Below are 19475 nucleotides of genomic sequence, written 5' to 3'. Positions count from 1 at the left end.
CCAAATAAAAATCAAAAAAGGACTGAGGATGTAGCTCTATAGTAGAGCACCCTTGGGTTCAATTCCCAGTACAGGGAGGAAAAAAAAAAAAATATATATATATATATATATATATATATATATATATATATATATATATGTGAAATATAAATAGGTATACATAAAATATAGCTCATACTCAGCTTGTTAAAAATATAGCAATCGTGTAAAGAGAGTCACACCTGTAACTGCATAAGGCCCTTTGCAGCTTTAGGCTCTAGGGCGGAGGACAGACCAGCTGTCGCAGCCATAAACAGGTGGTGTAAGACAATAGCTCCACTGAGCTGACCGGCTTTCCAAGCCCTCCAGCAGCCAAGTGTCCAGCCAGAGTGTGCCAGGGAGGAGCACAGACCACCACGCTGCTCCCAGTCCACAGCAGAACCGACAGCCCATGGAGCCTCGGCCTCTCCTCCTGTTCCTTGGCCTCTGCTCAGGTAAGCACCGAAGGTGGGGGAGTTTCTCTAAGGTTGAAGAACTAGAGGCCCTCCCATGCTTCTTCAAAAGGAACGCAGAACCACAGGGCCTCACCAGTCAGAGGTTACTCTTTTTAGTTTCTTCCTCATGTTGTTTGATTGGGTTTTTGAACAAAAATTTTCAGTTCATGTTATCCAGATCAAATAGGAACTGCCCTGTCAGAGACATCCAGGTCTCTATCAGTGCCTGGTGTCCTGCTCAGCCACAGGGCCTGCCTTATAGAACTTGGAACATTGTAGACCACTGTCACAACCTGGGGATACCTTCAAATTTGAACAAATTCGAACAATGGGGACCTAGCGCAGCAACTTCTAATCACAAGTAATAGAGTTAACAAAGCCGTTAGTGGCTCTAAGAGAATTCTGACAATGAAGAGAATTGATTGACAGATACATGTGCTATAAAGAGAAGCCTGTTAATAATTGTTAATAATCTCTTCATAGAGATGAACTGTTTTGTAATTTTTTTAACTTCTGAAGTGAAAAATGTCCATATGAAGGCATTCCTGCTATTCTTGGGGAAAAAAAAAAAGGATGTTACCAAATGTAGGTGTGGATTTGAATTGAAGCTATAAAAACTTATACAGCCCTTGACCTGACTCTGCTCTGGAATGTGTCACAACACAGCAGCTGAAACACTATCCTGAATCCCAAACTTCCGATACAGGGAAATAGGAGATGTTTGCTGATTGCTCCATGTAAAAGTTTACTGGTGATATCATCCCAACTGAGAAATAAGGTAACTTACATTCTGTGATTTTTTTAATATTGCTCTGATAAGCACAGGACTCTGGACAAGAGGTAAAAAGCTATATTATTAATTTTTTCAATAGCAGGGTTGAGGGAAATAGTTTAAACTCAGCTAAATTATATCCTGTGGGATTTGGACTCTATCCAACCTAAGCTGGCCTGGTGTGTATGAGTGCATGTGTGTGTGCATGCTCAAATAACACACTCAATGAAAATTCCTAAGCGATATGCTTCTATAAAAATACTTAAGAGATCTCTTAGGATACCAAAGACCTCTAAAAATGTGTGTTTAGCTATGAAAAGAAGTTTACAATATGTATTTTGATCAAACCTAAAGTTTGCTAGTATTGATTCTCAGGGGTGGTTCATAGAAATTTAGAGCTAGATCAGGCATTCCTACACCTCAATTTTTATTGTAAGGAAACAGGCTGAAAGATAGAACTGACCTGCCCAAGGTCACTTAATTTATAAATTTTGGAATGTGATCAGTTGGAGACTTTGTTAGATGCATAGTCAGAAAGTAGCCTGAAATTACCAAGGTAGCAAGAGACACAGCATCAGAGATTAGAATTACCCACGGTGACTAGTAAGAGTCCAAAAGTCATTTTGCCCAACCCAGAGGCTCTTTCCTACATAGAAACACAAGTTGGACCAGTATGATACAAAAAGCACACTTGGAATTATGGCTCAATCAGTCCTCTCTGGGTAAAATGCTCATGCATATCAGAACACTTTTTCTTATGATATCTGAACATATAATCATTGCTGTTCTATTTACACAGCACCTTTCATTTCAACCTCTTCCACCTTTGTAATCCCAAGTAATTCATTGTCATCTTTCTCATGGCATCTAATTTTCCAACTCATTCACGGTTATTTATGTTAATGACACATGTCAATCTCTATGAAGACAGAAAGACAGGATTTGTGCCAGATTCACCTTTGAATATCTCCAAACTTCTATAGCAATGCTCGTATATCTCCAAACTCCTATAGCAATACAGCAATACTCAACAAATCTTTGATGAATGAATAATGTTACACCATCTGACTAAAAATTACCAAGAAAATCTTGCCAAAAAGGGAGATTCTGACATGATCTGTTTATTTATACACTGACTTTTCATAAAAGTTATTTACTGTGATTCACTAAATCCATGAAGAACTGACCCAACTCTTCAAACCATATTGGAGTTGGGAAGGGATTCATAGAATTCTTCCTTTGAATATTATAAATATTCGTCCCTTTAACCTGTGCCAATGAAACCAATCTATGAAATGGTGTATTATTGCTGTCAAACTGGAATAAACAATCATTTAAGAATAAGTAGCCCAGGACAATGCCAAAACGACAGCCAAGAGGCTCAGCGATCCACTCCTGGGCCCAGTCCCTGTGGTGGGTGGGGCCTGGGATGGACAAGGCATGGCAGACAGGAGCACTGCCATGTCCCAAGGGCTCAGTGGAGCAATTACAAAATCTGCATCTTTGAACTACACACTCCCTTGGAGAGTTGCCAAATGCAGGTGGCATTTGGGGGGTGCCATGTGGAAGCTCTGTGGAGTTATGTACCTTGGTATCCTTGGAAGCTTTGGTTTGGTAGCCTGGGAATTTTGAGGTTCAGAAAATTGGGGATACTAGAAATGAAGAGGTAGACTATGTCAACAAGAGTTCTCTACCTGGAGTCTATGAAGATAACAATAAAGGTATTTAAGCTACACTGAAAGCTTTAATAATCTGTATGGAAATGATACATTTATCTGTAGGGAGGAGGTAAACTGCCTCTGCTATAATCCCACCTCTAACTGGCAGGGGAACCAGGGATGGATTGCTCAGCTCGGAACCTCAGTTTTTTTATCTGTCAAGTGGGGGTAAAAAGTAACCTGAAAGGATCATTATAAGGATTCAAGATGATAATACAAAGACAGGGGCTTGAAGAAGGCTCTCTGGGATCATTAAAATACACATTTTACAAAGGGGTGAAAATGTATCAATTCGTTGCATTACAATGATGATTTCAAGCAAATCCAAAGCCCTAGGTGAGAAATCATGGTTGAGAGCCGGGCTCTGGGTTTGTGTTCTTGAATCTACCTCTTATGAAATATGGGCAAGTCACTTAACCTCCCTGTGCCTCAATTTCTTCATCTGTAGAGATAAGAGTAGCATCTAGTTGTGAGAATTGAGTTAGAATGTATTAAGTAAATATATGTATATAAATATCTGCATATAACAAATTGTTGTGTTGGTTATTATTTTCATTGACTAATAAAAAGAGAAAATATATAATTAATTTTTATTTAATAATTATTTTTTACAAACTCTTCCAAATGTAGAATCAAAGTAGAAAAATAGTAAAGAAAAATAATAACCTGCCGGGCGCAGTGGTGCACACCTGTAATCCCAGAGGCTCTGGAGACTGAGGCAAAAGGATCATAAGTTCAAAGCCAGCCTCAGCCACTTAGCAAGGCCCTAAGTAACTCAGAGACACACTGTCTCAAAATAAAATATAAAAAAAGGGCTGGAGATGTGGCTTAGTGGTTAAGCACCCCTAGGTTTCATCCCTGGTACCCAAAAATAAAAATAAAAAATAACCTATCTTAGAGGCTAAAAATTAATACTACTGGGCAAAAAGGGAAAGCATCTCACTCATTCAACATTTAAAATTTTCTTGGCCTACGGAGAAGTTCTGGTGGCCTCAGCAATAACCTGCGGAAAGGGGAGATCTGGTTACACGAACCAGGGTAAAAGCATCGTGTGTCTCCTTCCTCTAATCGTGTGTCTACTACCCTGAGCAGACAGTCCTCCGTCCCTGTGTGGCTTGAGTTACAAAGCTCTTTCACAAGACACTTGCTGGAATTTGGAACACATTTTCTCCCAGGAATAAAGATGCATGTGGTTGTGAGGTTCCAGCATAGCCACACCACACTCCGAGATTAAGACTTGGTACAGGAGCACGCACAGGGTTCTGCTCAGAGTTCTGCCCTCTGGCTGCTCAACCTTAGGCAAGTGGCCACCTTCTCTGGTGAGATGTCTGCCTGCCTCATCTGAGGCTGCTAAGGACCACAGAACTTGCTGGGCAGAGAAGGGCTGTCTTTGGTGATGCCACTCTCTATCCTGAAGGAAATGTAGAAAAGATGGGGTCACTCATGTTCCCAACAGGAGCCCTCAACCCCAGTCAACAAAGCACAGGGTTTTCACTTTTTTAACAACTGAGATGTGTATCAGCCAGCAGTGATTGCTTAAAAGTATGGTAAAACACACATTGTATGAATTTATCATTTGAACATTTTAAGGTGTACAAGTCAGCAGTATTCAGTGCATTTACATTGTTAAATGATATTACTATTAACTATTTCCAGAACATTTTCATCATCCCAAAAGGAAAATCTAAACCCAATAACAGTCGCTCCTCACACCTCAATGCCCACAAACCTCTGATCTCTCCATTTCTGTGGCTTTACCTATTCTGGACATTTCTACAAAAGGAAACATACAACATGTGTCCCTTTACATTTGGCATCTTTCACTCAGCATGATGTTGTCAAAGTCCACCTGTGCTGTAGCATGGATCAGTACTTTATTCCTTTTTGTGGCTGAATAATGTTCCATTGTTCAGATCTACTTCAATTTGTTTATCCATTTATGTACACACCCTGACTCCAGTACTCAGGGGTGCTATAGCTCTGAGCTATCCCCCAGTCCTTTTTTTTTGAAACAGGGTCTACTAAATTGCCCAGGTGGCCTTAAACTTGTGATCCTTTTGTGTCAGCCTCCTGAGTAGCTGATATTACAGGTGTGTGCCACCTCACCTAGATCATCCATTTATCTATGGATAGACAAGACCCTTGGCTGTTTCCACCTTTTGGATGTTGCTGTTATTCTTTTGGGTATGGTCTTAGGGGTAGAACTGCAGGATCATATGATAACTCAGATTTGCTGAGAACCTGTCACTTTACATTCCCACAGCAACATGGGAGGTTTCAGCGTCTCCACAGCCTCACCAGCACCCATTACTTTCTGTTTTGTTAACCATGTCCCTCCTGAGGAGTGCGATTGAGCACCTATCTTTGACTGTTCCTGGCATCATCCGATCTGAGGCCACCTTGTCCAACATTTCACTATCCCATGACCACTCGGAAACACTGACATTGGCTTTTCTGTGTGCATGTTCCTGGCAAATTTGATTCAGCCAGGGACTATGTTAAGGAATGTCACCTGTCCAAAGTACAAGTGTTGTGATAATCCGCCATGCCAACAACTGCCCTTGGAAAGGAGCTTAAGGCAACAAAACCTGCACCCAGGAGCCCTTTGACAGAGGCCCCGCCTGCCTTCTGAGCTCTGGGTTTGTCTTGATTTCCTTGTGTTAGTGAATGAAGGGTGGGGGTGGTGTCTGACCGGGTTTGTGTCATTTGCTTCTCAGCTGGTCTTGTCCTGGGCTCCGAACATGAGACCCGTCTGTTGGCAATGCTATTTAAAAACTATAGCAGCGTGGTCCGGCCAGTGGAGGACCACCACCAGGCTGTGGAGGTCACCGTGGGCCTGCAGCTGATACAGCTCATCAATGTGGTGAGACAGGGGCCTGGGGGCGGGGGTGGCACCCACCCCTCACACCTGGGGGCACTCTGCCTTCTGGTTGCCTCTCCATTCCCTAAAGAGGAGACATTTTCTTTTTTCAGGATGAAGTAAATCAGATTGTGACAACCAATGTTCGTCTGAAGCAGGTAATCCAGCACGATAACTGCATTTATGTTATTTTTATTCACCTTGAAACTAAACCTGGGCCCAGAGGAAATCAATTTAGGTACATACACTAAAATGTTAAAAGTAAGGATTTTAGAATGATGGGAATATAGACCCTGTTGTGTTTTGTTGTTGTTGTTGTTTTGGGGTTTTCTTTGTTTGTTTGTTTTATTTTGTTTTTTAAACCCAGGGCTTTTTCTATGTTCTGAATTTGCTAGGGCTACCATAACGAAGTACCACACTCTAGGTGGCTTAAACAACAGAAATTTATCATCTTAACATTTTGGAGTTCAAGGTCAAGATGCCAGCAGAGTTGGTTCCTTCTGAGGGCTATGAGAGAATGTCTGTTCCAGAACTTTCTCCTTGGCTTGTAGATGAGATCATGCTTTCTCCCTGGGTATACATCTGAGAGACATAGATGTTTTTAAATTTCCCCTTTTTATAAGGGCACCAGTTATATTGAAGTAATGCTTACCTTAACAGCCTCATTTTCACTTAGTTATCTCAGTGAAGACCCTATTTCCAAATAAAGTCACATTCTGAAACACTGGGAGTTAGGACTTCAACATATGAATTCTAAAGGGACACAATTCAGCCCATACCTTTGTGTTATCCCATTTTGCCACACTGAGCCAGATAATCCCAGTGACTCAGGAGGTTGAGACAGGAGGATTCCAAGCTCAAGGCCAGCAACTGAGTAAAGACACTGTCTCAAAATAAAAAAATAAAAAGGACAAAGATGTAGCTCAGTAGTAGAGTAGTGCCCCTGGGTTCAATTACCAGTACCAAAACAACAACCATAGTAAAAAACAAACAAATAAACAAACAAACAAAAAAAACAAATTCGCTACATTGGGCATATATTTTTTTTAGTGCAGGAAAATATATAATGCTTTTTAGAAATGACTTTGCCTGCTTGCCATAAATGTTTGCATTAGGACCAATGTCCTTAAGTCCTGAGGGTGGACAGTATGGCCTGGTGGATCTGCCACCCTCAGCTGTGTGACCTGGGGTCTCTTTGCTTCCTTTTCTGTAAACTAAGGTCACTAATCGTTCTATAGGACTGTTGTGAGGACTGGGTCCAGTACTTAGTACCCATGCGCACACTTTGCTGTTACTGTTGGCTAAAGTAAAAGGTGAATTCTGAATCAGACTTTCCTTATCCAAACATAATTTCTGTCCATTTCTGAATTACTGAGGCCATGAAGGCTCTTCACCCCCCAAACATTTTATAAAATGTTTTTGACTTTTTAATTGCTTCAATGTCTTCATTTCCAGCAATGGGTGGATTACAACCTAAAATGGAATCCAGATGACTATGGTGGTGTGAAAAAAATTCACATTCCCTCTGAAAAGATCTGGCGGCCGGACTTTGTTCTCTATAACAAGTAAGCAAAGCAGACAGGCGGGGAGGGGGATTCCTGGGGCAGGCGGAGCCCCGTGTCCGCACGGAAGGGCTGACTGCGGCCTGCTTCTCACCACGTTAACATTAAATAACCCTTAAAAACCAGAGCCACGTTGACAGGCCAGGCAGTGCCATATGGTGTCTCGTGTTACGAATAGAAACAATGATCAGAGCCAAATTGGATCAAGACTGTGGGTGGGGAGCATTTAATCCCTGAGAGCTCCTGAGGAGTGTGTGGCAACCACCCAAAGCACCCAAACTTCTTATCCCCAAGTTCCTTGGAATCAAATGTCCTTCCTACCTAATCGGTCTGTGCTCCCGAGGTTGATACTCATCACGTCCTGAACGTCATCCTGACACTGATGGTCCAGAATGCCTGCATTCCCATCCACCAGGTCCCATGACAGACTGCCTGTTGTGAAATTATAATGTGATTCAAGACGCTCCGGTTTAATGACACGTTCATTATCATATGCCCTTCATTTGTCAGGGAATGTTCATTTCAAAGAGCATCCTCCCCAGACAGGAGCATTTGTCGTTGGCCTAGAGGATTTACAGTCTGACATCACTCCATGTGGGTCTGGGGAGCAAGCTGTGCGTTCCAGCAGATGTATGGGGTGTATGGGGCAAGGGCCAGTGGATAAAAATGATGCACTTTACGGCAGCCTACCCAGCTTTGATTTTCTACTACATGTTGTCCAGTTACACTTAGGTTCAAGTATGAACCAAATTACCCAATCAGCGATATAAACTTTTTGGACAAATATGCTGACATAGCAGAATATCCATGTTCAGTTTCTTTCAGGCAGAACCTGGGGGAAGCAGTTAAAGTTCACTGGGCTTTCTGACATGTTTACGTAGGAACACCCTGGTGGAGAGAGAACCTCAGTTTACCTGCTTATTGGGAGAGACTAAGACAATCTTTTGACCCTCTGCTCTTTCAGGAGGGTCTAATGCCACACAGTTCTCTGGATTAAGAATCCTACTTAATCCAGAGAACTGGATTAAGGAAAAGTCGGGGAAAGAAAAATCTCTTGTTTTACAACAGGAGGGATCAATACATGCCATTAAGTCCCTAAAATCCCATGGGGCAAACCCTACCCTACTGATTTAACTCCTATTCTAATACTTACTTCCTGGTACCAAGTGTCCTAATCATGCAAGGCTTGACCACTGAGCTACACCTCCAGCCCTCAATACCTATTCTAATTGCCTCACTTTTTTGCAAAGTCCCTTGGACACAGGCTGTTTATGGAAGAATGTCCACTGAATAAGGCCTATAGAAGTGGCTTATTGCTACTTTTCAGTACATACCATGTTTTTTTTTTTTAATTTTATTTTTTTGCAGTACTTGAAATTGAACCCAGGGCTTCAAGCATGCTAGGCAAGTGCTCTACTACTGAACTACATCCCCAGCTCTTTTATTTTGAGACAGGGTCTTGCTATATCATCTTGGCTAGGCTTGAACTTCTGATCCTCCTGCCTCAGCCTCTCAAATAGCTGAAATTAAAGGTATGTGCTACTGTGCCCAGCTCCCTGATTTAAAAATATATATAGGGCTGGGGATGTGGCTCAAGCGGTAATGCACTCGCCTGGCATGTGCAGGGCACTGGGTTCAATACTCGGCATCACATAAAAATAAAATAAAGATGTTGTGTCCATTGAAAAATAAATATTAAAAAATTCTCTCTCTCTCTAAAAAAATAAAATTAAATTAAAAAATTGGAAAATCAAGAAATATCATATTAAAATTTTGATTTTTAGCCTGTCTAGAAAAATTCTACAATAAAAAATGTGAAAAATTTGGGGCAGGGCAATGGTTCAATGACAGCACTTGCCTAACACGCATGAGACCCCTGTGTTCCATCTCCAGCCCTGGGGCTGGGGAAGGAAAAAAAAAAGGAAATATTTGACTCAAAAAATGTATGTTTTCACCTTCTGACCAAGAAAAAAGCCAAATATCTGGCAACAATGGGCATCTACTCCCACGTGGCCATACGCAGCACTGTGTGGGGGTTCCTTCTTCATTTCTTACCTGTCTGGTCCTTAATCTGAGTTCATGATCCCACCCCACTGGATAGATCACCTTGCCCTCCACACTGGGGATTGAACCTGGGGCCTCCTGCATGCAAGCAAGACTCCGCCACTGAGACACACTCCCCATCCTAAATGGTTCTTAATGTAACAGTAAGGAGCTACTGGAGGAACATTTTATTTTAAATTCCTTTGCTTTCCCAACTAACTCTCAAAGTATATCCTGAGTATATAGGTGGATATGAACATTACAAATATCACTGAGGACAGAGAAAGAACATCTGAGATGCAGTGTACCCATGTTATCTGCTATTTCTTTAAACCCATAGATTCCTACTTCCTTCCCAGATAGTCTAACTCAGAGCTGACTTAAATGGTGCTCGGGAATCTGCATCTGTAATAAGCACCCCAGTGACTCTTATTATCAGACAAATTTGGGAAACACTGCCATAGATTTAAAAAGCAACACAACCAGAAAGGAAGCTTCTATAATTAGTACTAGAATAATTAGCAGCTGTCTCCTGTTAATATCTGCAGGCAGAATGGAAGGCTCATCTGTCACTTGGAACCCTTTTCTTCCCTTATCCCAATTGCAGTGCAGATGGCGACTTTGCTATTGTCAAGTTCACAAAAGTGCTCCTGGACTACACGGGCCACATCACGTGGACACCTCCAGCCATCTTCAAAAGCTACTGTGAGATCATTGTCACTCACTTTCCCTTTGATGAGCAGAACTGCAGCATGAAGCTGGGCACCTGGACCTATGATGGCTCTGTGGTGGCAATCAACCCGGTAGGTAGGGACTCCGTGTGATGATGCTGGTTTCAGGAGAAGTGTGATTCAGGTCTCTGACTCTGCCCCTAGATAATCACAGGCTCTCAGAACCAGTTAAAACTTGGGAGGCTCTAGTCTGATGGTTCTCAGGACGGTTCTTGATGTGCTGCTCATAAGAACTATCTTGGAACTGAAAGAAACTCCTTATGCCCAGAACAGTCTCAAGAATTTTGATTCAATCCGTCTGGAATGGGGCTAAGTAGCCAATGTTATGAATCTCCCAGATACTTGAATATGGAACCCAAATGAAGAATCCCAGTAATCTAAACTCCTTATGTTATGGGAAAGAAATCCAAGACCCCAAAGTGGAGATGGCCCCAAGTCCCTCCTGGATATGTGGCCCACAGAACTGGAGATTATTGCCTTATCACGGGCTGATTACAAAACCCTGCCCTCCCCCACCCCCCAGATAACTTGGCTAGGGTTTCCAAACCTCATCTCATTTTTCAGGAAAGTGACCAGCCAGACCTGAGCAACTTCATGGAGAGCGGGGAATGGGTGATCAAGGAGGCCCGGGGCTGGAAGCACTGGGTATTCTATACCTGCTGCCCCAGCACCCCCTACCTGGACATCACCTACCACTTCGTCATGCAGCGCCTGCCTCTTTACTTCATCGTCAACGTCATCATCCCCTGCCTGCTCTTCTCTTTCTTAACCAGCCTGGTGTTCTACCTGCCCACAGACTCAGGTGGGTGCCGTTGCCATGACTGTTAAAGTGAATTGGTCACCAATACCTATTTGCCCAATACCATCTGTGTGCCCAGAAATATGCGGGGTTAGGTGTGTGCTCACAGACCTCCTCATGTCACTTCCTCTACAAAGAAGCTTTCCTTAGATGGACTCTTCTGGGCATTGATCCTTTACTGAGTTTGCCACTAGAATATCACTTTTGCATGTCTGTTTCCAGATGGCAATACCTTTACACATGAGACCGTACTTCCCAAGTGGCAATTCTTTCCCACATATCAGCCTGGACAACTTACTTACCTCTTACTGAGTAATCACATCTGTGATATAATTTCATCAAACACCAGCAATCTACTGAACAGGGGACGGGTACCCATATGTCTGCCAGCAAGTCCCTACTTGTAAACAATTGATGGCAGACAAGCAGGAGGAAAAGATGGTGCAGACGCCCCTCAAACTTATGACAGATAGCAATTTTATCCAACTGATTTTTTTAAACTCACAAAAATTTAAATCTAACTGTTCAGAAAGGGGAAAAGATTATTCACTCATTCAATAAAGACTTGTTGAGCAACTCCTACACAGCAGGGACACAGTGGAGAATAAGGCAGGAAGGACCTCCCCCCCGCTGAGTATATGTATGTTCTCATGATGATCCTCATTTTTTTTTTCATGCTGGAGATTAAACCCATGGCTTTGAACATGCTAGGAAAGCACTCTACCTTTGAACTACATTTCAGCCATTTTTGTTTTTGATTTTTAGACAAGATTATGTTAGGTTGCACAGGCCGGCCTTGAACTTGCAATCCTCCTGCCTCAGCCTCCCTGGTAGATGGGATTATGGCATGTACTACTGTGCCCAGTGATTGCGCTAGTTTTTAAACAAATGATTGAACCCAGGGGCACTTAACTACTGAGCCACATCCCAAGTGCCACTTCTCACTCCCCTCTTTTTAAAATATTTTTTTTAGTTATAGTTGGACATAATACCTTTATTTATTTATTTAATGTGGTGCTGAAGATCGAACTCAGGGCCTCGCACGTGCTAGGCAAACGCTCTACCACTGAGCCACAACCCAGCCCCTCCCCGCCTCTTTTTTTTAAAAAATATTTTATTTAAGTCTCAATGAGTTGCTTAGGGCCTTGCTAAGTTGCTGAGGCTGGCTTTGAACTCATAATCCTCCTGCCTCAGCCTCTAAGTTGCTGGAAGCTTCCTCTTCTTCTTCTTGTTTTTTTAAAATAGTTTTAAAGTTGTAGATGGACACACAATACTTTTATTTTATTTTATTTATTTATTTATTTATTTTATGTGGTGCTGAGGATTTAACCCAGTGTTTCACATGTGTGAGACAAGCGTTCTACCACTGAGCTATAACCCCAGCCCCAAATAAAGCTTCTTAAAGTAAATAAAGAAAACACTGTCAGGGAAATATGGAAATAATTAGTGTCTATAAATATTCAATTATTTATGCTTGAAAAGCCTTTAGGACAATGACTATATTATGCTTGGTAAACGTTAGCCATTATTTATTATCAGTCAAGAAATTGTAGCTTGATAAATATATTTACAATTGTGACTTCTTCTTCACTTTCAAAGGCCTTCCTACCCAGCGGGTAGAGTGGACAATCTCATGTTGCCTCCACTTTGCACCCAGTGTTTATGGTTGTCCCTTAGTATCTGCAGAGGATTGGTTCCAGGACCCCAGGATACAAAAATCTGTGAATGCCCAATTCCTTTATATAAAATGGTGCAGTATTTGCATTTAACTTATATGATCCTCCCATATGCTTTACTTTTTAAATAGTTTTTATTGGTGCATATCAATTATACAGATAGCGGGTTTCATTGTGGCATAATCATATGTGCATATAACAAAATTGATCTATTTCATTCCCCCGTGCCTCCCCCTGCCCACCTCTCCTCCTTCCCCTGTTCCTTTCTCTCTACCCTAGTGGTCTCCCTTCTGTTTTCATGAGATTCCCCCCATCATCATGCTTTTTTTTTTCCTTTCTTTTTTCTCTCTAGCCTCCACATATGAGAGAAAACATACAGTACTTGGAACCTGGTTTGTTTCACTTAACATATTGCTCTCCACTTCCATCCATTTTCCTGCAAATGACATAATTTCATTCTTTGTGGCTGAATAAAACTCCATTGTATATCTATTACCACATTTTCTTTATCCACTCATCTCTTGACTGACAGTATAACTTGGCTATTGTGACTTGTGCAGCAAGAAACATGAGTATGCAGGTATCTCTATAGGATGCTGATATTAATTTCTTTGGTTATATACCAAGAAGAGCTTTAGCTGGCTCATATGGTGGTTCTATTTTCACTTTTTATTTTTGGAAGGACCTCCATATTGATTTCCATAGTGGCTGTCCCAATTTACATCCCCACCAACAGTGTGCAAGAGTTTCTTTTTCCCTAAATCCTCACCAGCATTTATTCTTACTTACATTTTTGATGATTGCTATTCTGACAGGGGTGAGACTGAATCTCAGTATAGTTTTGATTTCCATTTATTTCCTTCACAGCTAAAGATTCTGAACACTTTTTCATATAATTATTGGCCATTTGTACTTCTTTTGAGAAATGTCTATTCAGTTTATTTACCCATTTATTGATAGGGTTATTTGGTGGGTTTTTTTGTCATCATTATTATTTTGGTTTTTATTTTGTGTATTAATTCCCTGTCAGAAGAGTAATTGACAAAGATTTTTCTCCTATTCTGTAAGCTGCCCCTTCACTCTCTTTACTGTTTTCTTTGCTGTGCAGAAGCTTCTAAAATTTGATGTCATCTCATTTGCCAAATGTATTATTTTCTGAGCAATAGGACCTAATCAGGAAGTCATTGCCTGTGCCTCTTATCTGAAGTGTTTTCTTCTAGCAGTTTCAGGTCTTATACTGAAGTCTAATAGAGTTACAACTGATTTTTAAAAAAATTTTTTTAGTTGTTGATGGACCTCTATTTAATTATATGTGATGCTGAGAATCTAATCCAATGCCTCACACATACTAGACAAGTGCTGTACCACGGAGCTACAACACCAGCCCCACTTTTAATTGATTTTTGTACAGGGTAAGAGAACAGGATCTAGTTCCAATCTTCTACAGATGGCTATCCAGTTTTCCTAGCAACATTTATTGAAGGTTCTCTTATGTATGCTTTTGGCACCTTTGTCATGGATCACATGGCCATAGCTGGGTTTGTCTCTGGGTTCTCTATTCTCTTCTGTAGGTTTACATGCCTTTTTTTGCCAGTGCCATGCTTTTTTTGCTACTATGGCTCGGTAGTATATTTTGAAATCAGATATTGGTCTTTTTGCTCGGGATTGCAGTGGCTATTCATGTGGTTGCATTTTATGCAGTTTAACACATTCTGCTGCAGAAGGAAAGCCTGCCACCCTGAGTCTGCTTGCCAACCCATAATCCCTCTCAGCTCCCTAGGTTCCACCAAGAAACAAAATCCTGGGGCATGAGATGAAGTAGACATTTACTTCTTGGCACCCTCTCATGGAACATCTTGCCACTTGTCATCATGGGTACAGTTAAGGTCACACAGGAAATTATGCAGGAAAAAAATTTTCTACAATGATGTTTCATGAACATGGGTCACATTCCTTCACCTTTGGATTTCAGTGGTAAATACGTTTGCAAGGGCTGCCGTGACAGAGTACCAGATTGGGTGATTCAAACAACAGACATTCATTTGTCACCATTCTGGAAGCTGAGATCAAGGTGTTAGCAGGATTGGTTTCTTCTGAGGCCTCTCTCCCTGCTCTGCAGGTGACCGCCTTCTCCCATGCCCTCACATGGTTTGTGTCCACATTCTCTCTTGGAAGGACACCAGTTATATTGGATTAGGGACCCCATACAACTTCATTTAAACTTAATTACCTTTAAAGGTCTTATCTTTCAAATACAGATTTTGAGGTCCTGAGGTTTAGAATTTCAATATATACATGGGAGGGGCCAATTCTGTCCATCATGGTGGGTTGTTGGGTTTCTTCTTTTTGTCTTCCTAGGAGAGAAAATGACGCTGAGCATCTCTGTCTTACTGTCCTTGACTGTGTTCCTTCTGGTCATTGTGGAGCTGATCCCTTCCACCTCCAGTGCCGTGCCCTTGATTGGAAAATACATGTTGTTCACCATGGTGTTCGTCATCGCATCCATCATTATCACCGTCATTGTCATCAACACACACCACCGCTCTCCCAGCACCCACGTGATGCCCGAGTGGGTGCGGAAGGTGAGTGCAGGCGGCACATAGGGAGGACACTTCCAGGTCCCCCCTTAGACAAGAGCCAGTGTTGTTCTAGCCAATACTTGCGCACATTTAGAAACCTATGTCCTTTCTGGACTTCAGGGGACTTGGGTGAAGAACTTTCCTTGTCTTCTTTCTAGGGACAACTCATGAGAGAGAAAGGAAAAAAAAAATACCAGAATTTATAAACCACATTCTAAATTCAAGTTTAAAGGATCTCTTTGAATAGAGATGAATAAATCTCCATCTTTTTTATGCTGTGACATTCTTAAGATTTCCATTTGTGTGTCTTTCAATTTGGGACAGACTTACTTATTTTTGCTAGTAAAATCATCAGCTGAGAATAGAATGAGATTTAGAGATGGAAGAGGGGTGTTAGGGTTTAGATATGATGTGTCCCCCAAAAGTTTATGTGTTAGACGATGCAAGAATTTTTAGAGGTTAAGTGATTGGGTTATGAGAGCTTTAACCTAACCCGTGGATGAATCCACTCACAGGGATTAAATGGGTAGTGACTATAGGCAGGTCAGGTGTAGCTGGAGGAGGTAAGTCACTGAGGTCGTGCCTTTGGGTTCTATATTTTGTCCCTGCTGAGCAGAGCTCTCTCTCTCTTTCTCTCTCTGCTTCCTTGTTGCCATGTCCTGAGCTGCTTTCCTACCCCTATGATGCTCTGCCTCCCTTTGGGCCCAGAGCAATGGAGTAGGCCATCTGTGGACTGAGGCCTCCGAAACCTCGAGTGTCAGATAAACTTTCTCAAATTGTTCTTGTCAGGTTTGTGGTCACAGTGGCAAAAACTGCCGACTAAAACAGAGGGCTTGAGGAAATAACACAAAAGTGAGGAATTTTGTCTCAAATGTTTACATTGCTGGATTTAAAAATGCGCTGACATTTCAAATCCCATCCCCTTTGGTGCTGGGATTAAGCCCAGAGCCTCACACATGCAAGGAAAGCATTCCACCACTGATCTACACCCACAGCCCAAATATGTGCTCTTTTGGATAAAACTTCAGAGACACTAAAGCCCAGGATCTTTATGTCATGAATTGCCAGAGAAACTAATGGTTACCATGTACTCTTTGGAGGCAATTACCAGTCCTCCTTGACTCCTGGCAATACCCATATTGCAGTTTCTTTATAAAGAAAGGGAAGAAAAAAGTCTACCTATTTTGGGGGACAGAAATTTATACAGGAGGCAAAGAGCCCTTTCTTTAACTAAATGATCCTGGAAACACATTGCTAGGACCTTTCTGTTGCCTACAGGGGGATCTGAAGCAAAAGGCTCGCTAGTGTCTGGTGTCTGGTGTCCGAAAGGTTGCCGGCTGCTCACAGGCTCCCTCTGGTGGCAAACTGTTTATATTACAGAATCATCAGGACCACTGTAATTTGACACGTCAGGAGTGGATATGAAGGAGTCTTTGGGAACATCTAATGTGGTTCTTTTTGTTTTAAAGACAAGGAGCCTGTCAAGGTTGAGGCTGAGATACGTTGAATGGCTTGCCCAAGATCATGTTGGTAATTCAGAGTTTGATGTTTGCCTGTGTTGACAATAATTCTCATACATGGATTGCTTTTTTATTAGGTTTTTATCGACACTATCCCAAATATTATGTTTTTCTCCACAATGAAAAGACCATCCAGAGATAAACAAGACAAAAAGATTTTTACAGAAGATATTGATATTTCTGACATTTCTGGGAAACCAGGGCCTCCACCCATGGGCTTCCACTCTCCCCTGATCAAACATCCCGAGGTGAAAAGTGCCATTGAGGGCGTCAAGTACATCGCAGAGACCATGAAGTCAGATCAGGAGTCCAATAACGTAAGCTCTGCAGTTTGAAATCTTCCCCTCTGGGTTTAAATGATCAAATGCATGAGTACAGACAAATGGGTTTGTTTTGACAGTTAAGCTGGCATTCAAGATGCAGCCACCAACCTAAAGTGTACCTAGGGGACCACCTCTAGGTCACCTTAGTAACTCATCATGATGTGAATTATTATTCAAAAGTTAAAGATCATGCCAGCCAAGGGATGTGGAGGGCTTTGAGACCTACAAATTAAAGGACCCATCGATGATATGTAGCATGAACTCTGTAAGTCTCTAATAATCAGCCTAGTGGAATTCTAACACTCTCCCCTCTCCCAGGCGTCTGAAGAGTGGAAGTATGTTGCAATGGTGATGGACCACATTCTCCTCGGAGTCTTCATGCTTGTCTGTCTCATCGGCACTCTGGCTGTGTTTGCAGGTCGGCTCATTGAATTAAACCAGCAAGGATGAGAAGTTACGTTGAGCCTAGCTCTGCCCCAGGACCTGCCAGAGCAGAATAAAATGAGAAAAAGTAGGATTTGTATACTTAGATATATTCTCTCTTATCAAACATGAAGTTTTCTGCACTTATTATTAATAGTAACCGTGTCCATTTACATGAGGTCATGGCCTCTGGGTGATTCCCCTTTGCTTCTCCCTGCACTTCTGCCGTGTCTCCCTGGAGAGTGAATCCTTCTCAGTAAATGAAACTGGACCCTTTATGGAAGTGTTCATTTCCAAATGGCATCTGGAAGGGTTTTACCAGATAGCCAAGATTTTCTGTTGTGTTATTATTGCTAATTGCTTTCTTTGTTGCTCTTCTTTTTTCCTCCTCCTCTTCTTTTTCTTTTCTTTTTTTTTGGAATAGAGTCCTTTGCTTAAGAATCAGTTTTGTATCTACCAAGAAATCCCCATGTACCCGCCCCCCAAAAGATTAACCATTTGATTTGCAGAGAGGAAACAATAGAAAGGAAATAAAGTAATTTCTAGAATGACCATGGAAATGCAAACAGCCTCAAAAATCTATGTTTTAAAATAGATTTCTAAGAACTGGGGTGTGGGGGGTTTCCCCTGGTGTTTTTTTATTTGTGTGTGTGTGTGGCGGGGGGGGTGCTAGGGATTGAATCTGAGTCCTGTGCATGCTATACATACCTTCTACCACTGAGCTACACCTGAGCCCTAGGTGTCCCAATTTAACAGGGAACCTGGTTTTGATTCTCAAGTTTGAAGGAAAACAGGTGGCAACATTATTGAGCACGAGTTGCAGGTACTATGGGAATCATCTCACCTATGTGGTTTTATTTCATCCTAACAATTTTCATACCATCCCTGTAATGGCCTTATTTACAAAGGAGAAAACTGATTTCAAGAAGGTTAAGTTTGACTGTTAGTAGAAGAACTGAGATTTGAACCCAGACCTTGAGATTCCAAAGCAACTCTCAGCTGGTTCAGGCATCTGCTCGCTTGCTCTCCTGTCACCCTTGCCTTGATCAAGACCATTCTGTGACTTTGTTCAGTGTTCTTGAGCACTTGGGCCTTAGTGTCAACTATCTTTCCACCTTCCCAATTACATTGCCTGCATTTTTTCTCAGTCTTTACATCAATCATTGGGGTTCAATTCCTACAAATGAAACCAGAAATGTGTGCACACAGGATCACCATTTCTAAAGTTCTGAAGAAGAGAGGAAGTGATTTTTCTTTCTTTTTTTTAATATTTATTTTTTAGTTTGAGGTGGACACAATATCTTTATTCTACATTTATGTGGTGCTGAGGTTCGAACCCAGGGCCTCATGCATGCTAGGCGAGCGCTCTACCACTGAGCCACAATCCCAGCCCCAATGATTTTTCTCTCTGAAGTTAACTTCCAGTCTCAATATAGTTTAGCCTAGAATGAGAAACCATGTGACTCTGGGCTCAGAAAAGGCCTTCAGAACATCAAACACACCTGACCCATGTCAGCTCCAGGGACAATGTTGACTGGTACAGACAGAGTGCCTGAGCTCAGGTAGCTTCTGTCCTCCAACAGACTCCCCATCACACACTTTTAGAAGGGTGGGGTGTCCTCATTGAAGGATAAAACTGTTTCCCTATTTTAAAGGTAAAATAGTTTGGCAGTTCCTCAAAAAGTTACACACAGAGTTACCATATGATCCAGCAATTCCATTCCTAGTATAGACCCAAAGGAATTGAAAGTAGAAACTTGAACAGACACCCGTAAGCCAATGTTCAAAGAAGCAAATAGCCAAAAGAAAGAACTCTGTGTCCACTGAGGGTAAATGGCCAACAAAATGTAATGTGTATACAATACAGTATTATTAAGCCTTCAAAAGCAATAAAATTCTGATCTATGCTATAATGTGGAGAAACCTCAGAAACATTATAAGTGGAATAAGCCCGAGGAAAGGACAAATATTCTATGATTCCACTTATATGAGGTAC

At 41.7% G+C, this 19475-nt stretch overlaps 1 protein-coding gene across 1 annotated transcript; it reads left to right on the top strand.

The window, feature by feature from the left end:
* The first annotated feature begins 430 nt into the window (after positions 1 to 430).
* On the top strand, positions 431 to 17987 carry Chrna1 (cholinergic receptor nicotinic alpha 1 subunit). The gene is made up of 9 exons (XM_046447527.2): positions 431 to 473; positions 5681 to 5826; positions 5937 to 5981; positions 7279 to 7388; positions 10036 to 10231; positions 10724 to 10961; positions 14993 to 15216; positions 16811 to 17050; positions 17375 to 17987. Exons 1-9 carry the CDS (start codon positions 431 to 433, stop codon positions 17504 to 17506), a joined length of 1374 nt encoding a protein of 457 aa, XP_046303483.1. The 3' UTR covers positions 17507 to 17987.
* The last annotated feature ends 1488 nt before the right edge of the window (positions 17988 to 19475 follow it).

The sequence above is a fragment of the Marmota monax genome, unplaced genomic scaffold (assembly GCF_021218885.2).
Source record: "Marmota monax isolate L192 unplaced genomic scaffold, Marmota_monax_Labrador192_F-V1.1 WCK01_AAM20220418_F8-fsc00007, whole genome shotgun sequence".
In the NCBI taxonomy this organism is placed as follows: Eukaryota; Metazoa; Chordata; class Mammalia; order Rodentia; family Sciuridae; genus Marmota; species Marmota monax.
Note: the sequence above shows the minus strand (reverse complement) of the source record. Positions and strands in the feature narration are given on the sequence as shown.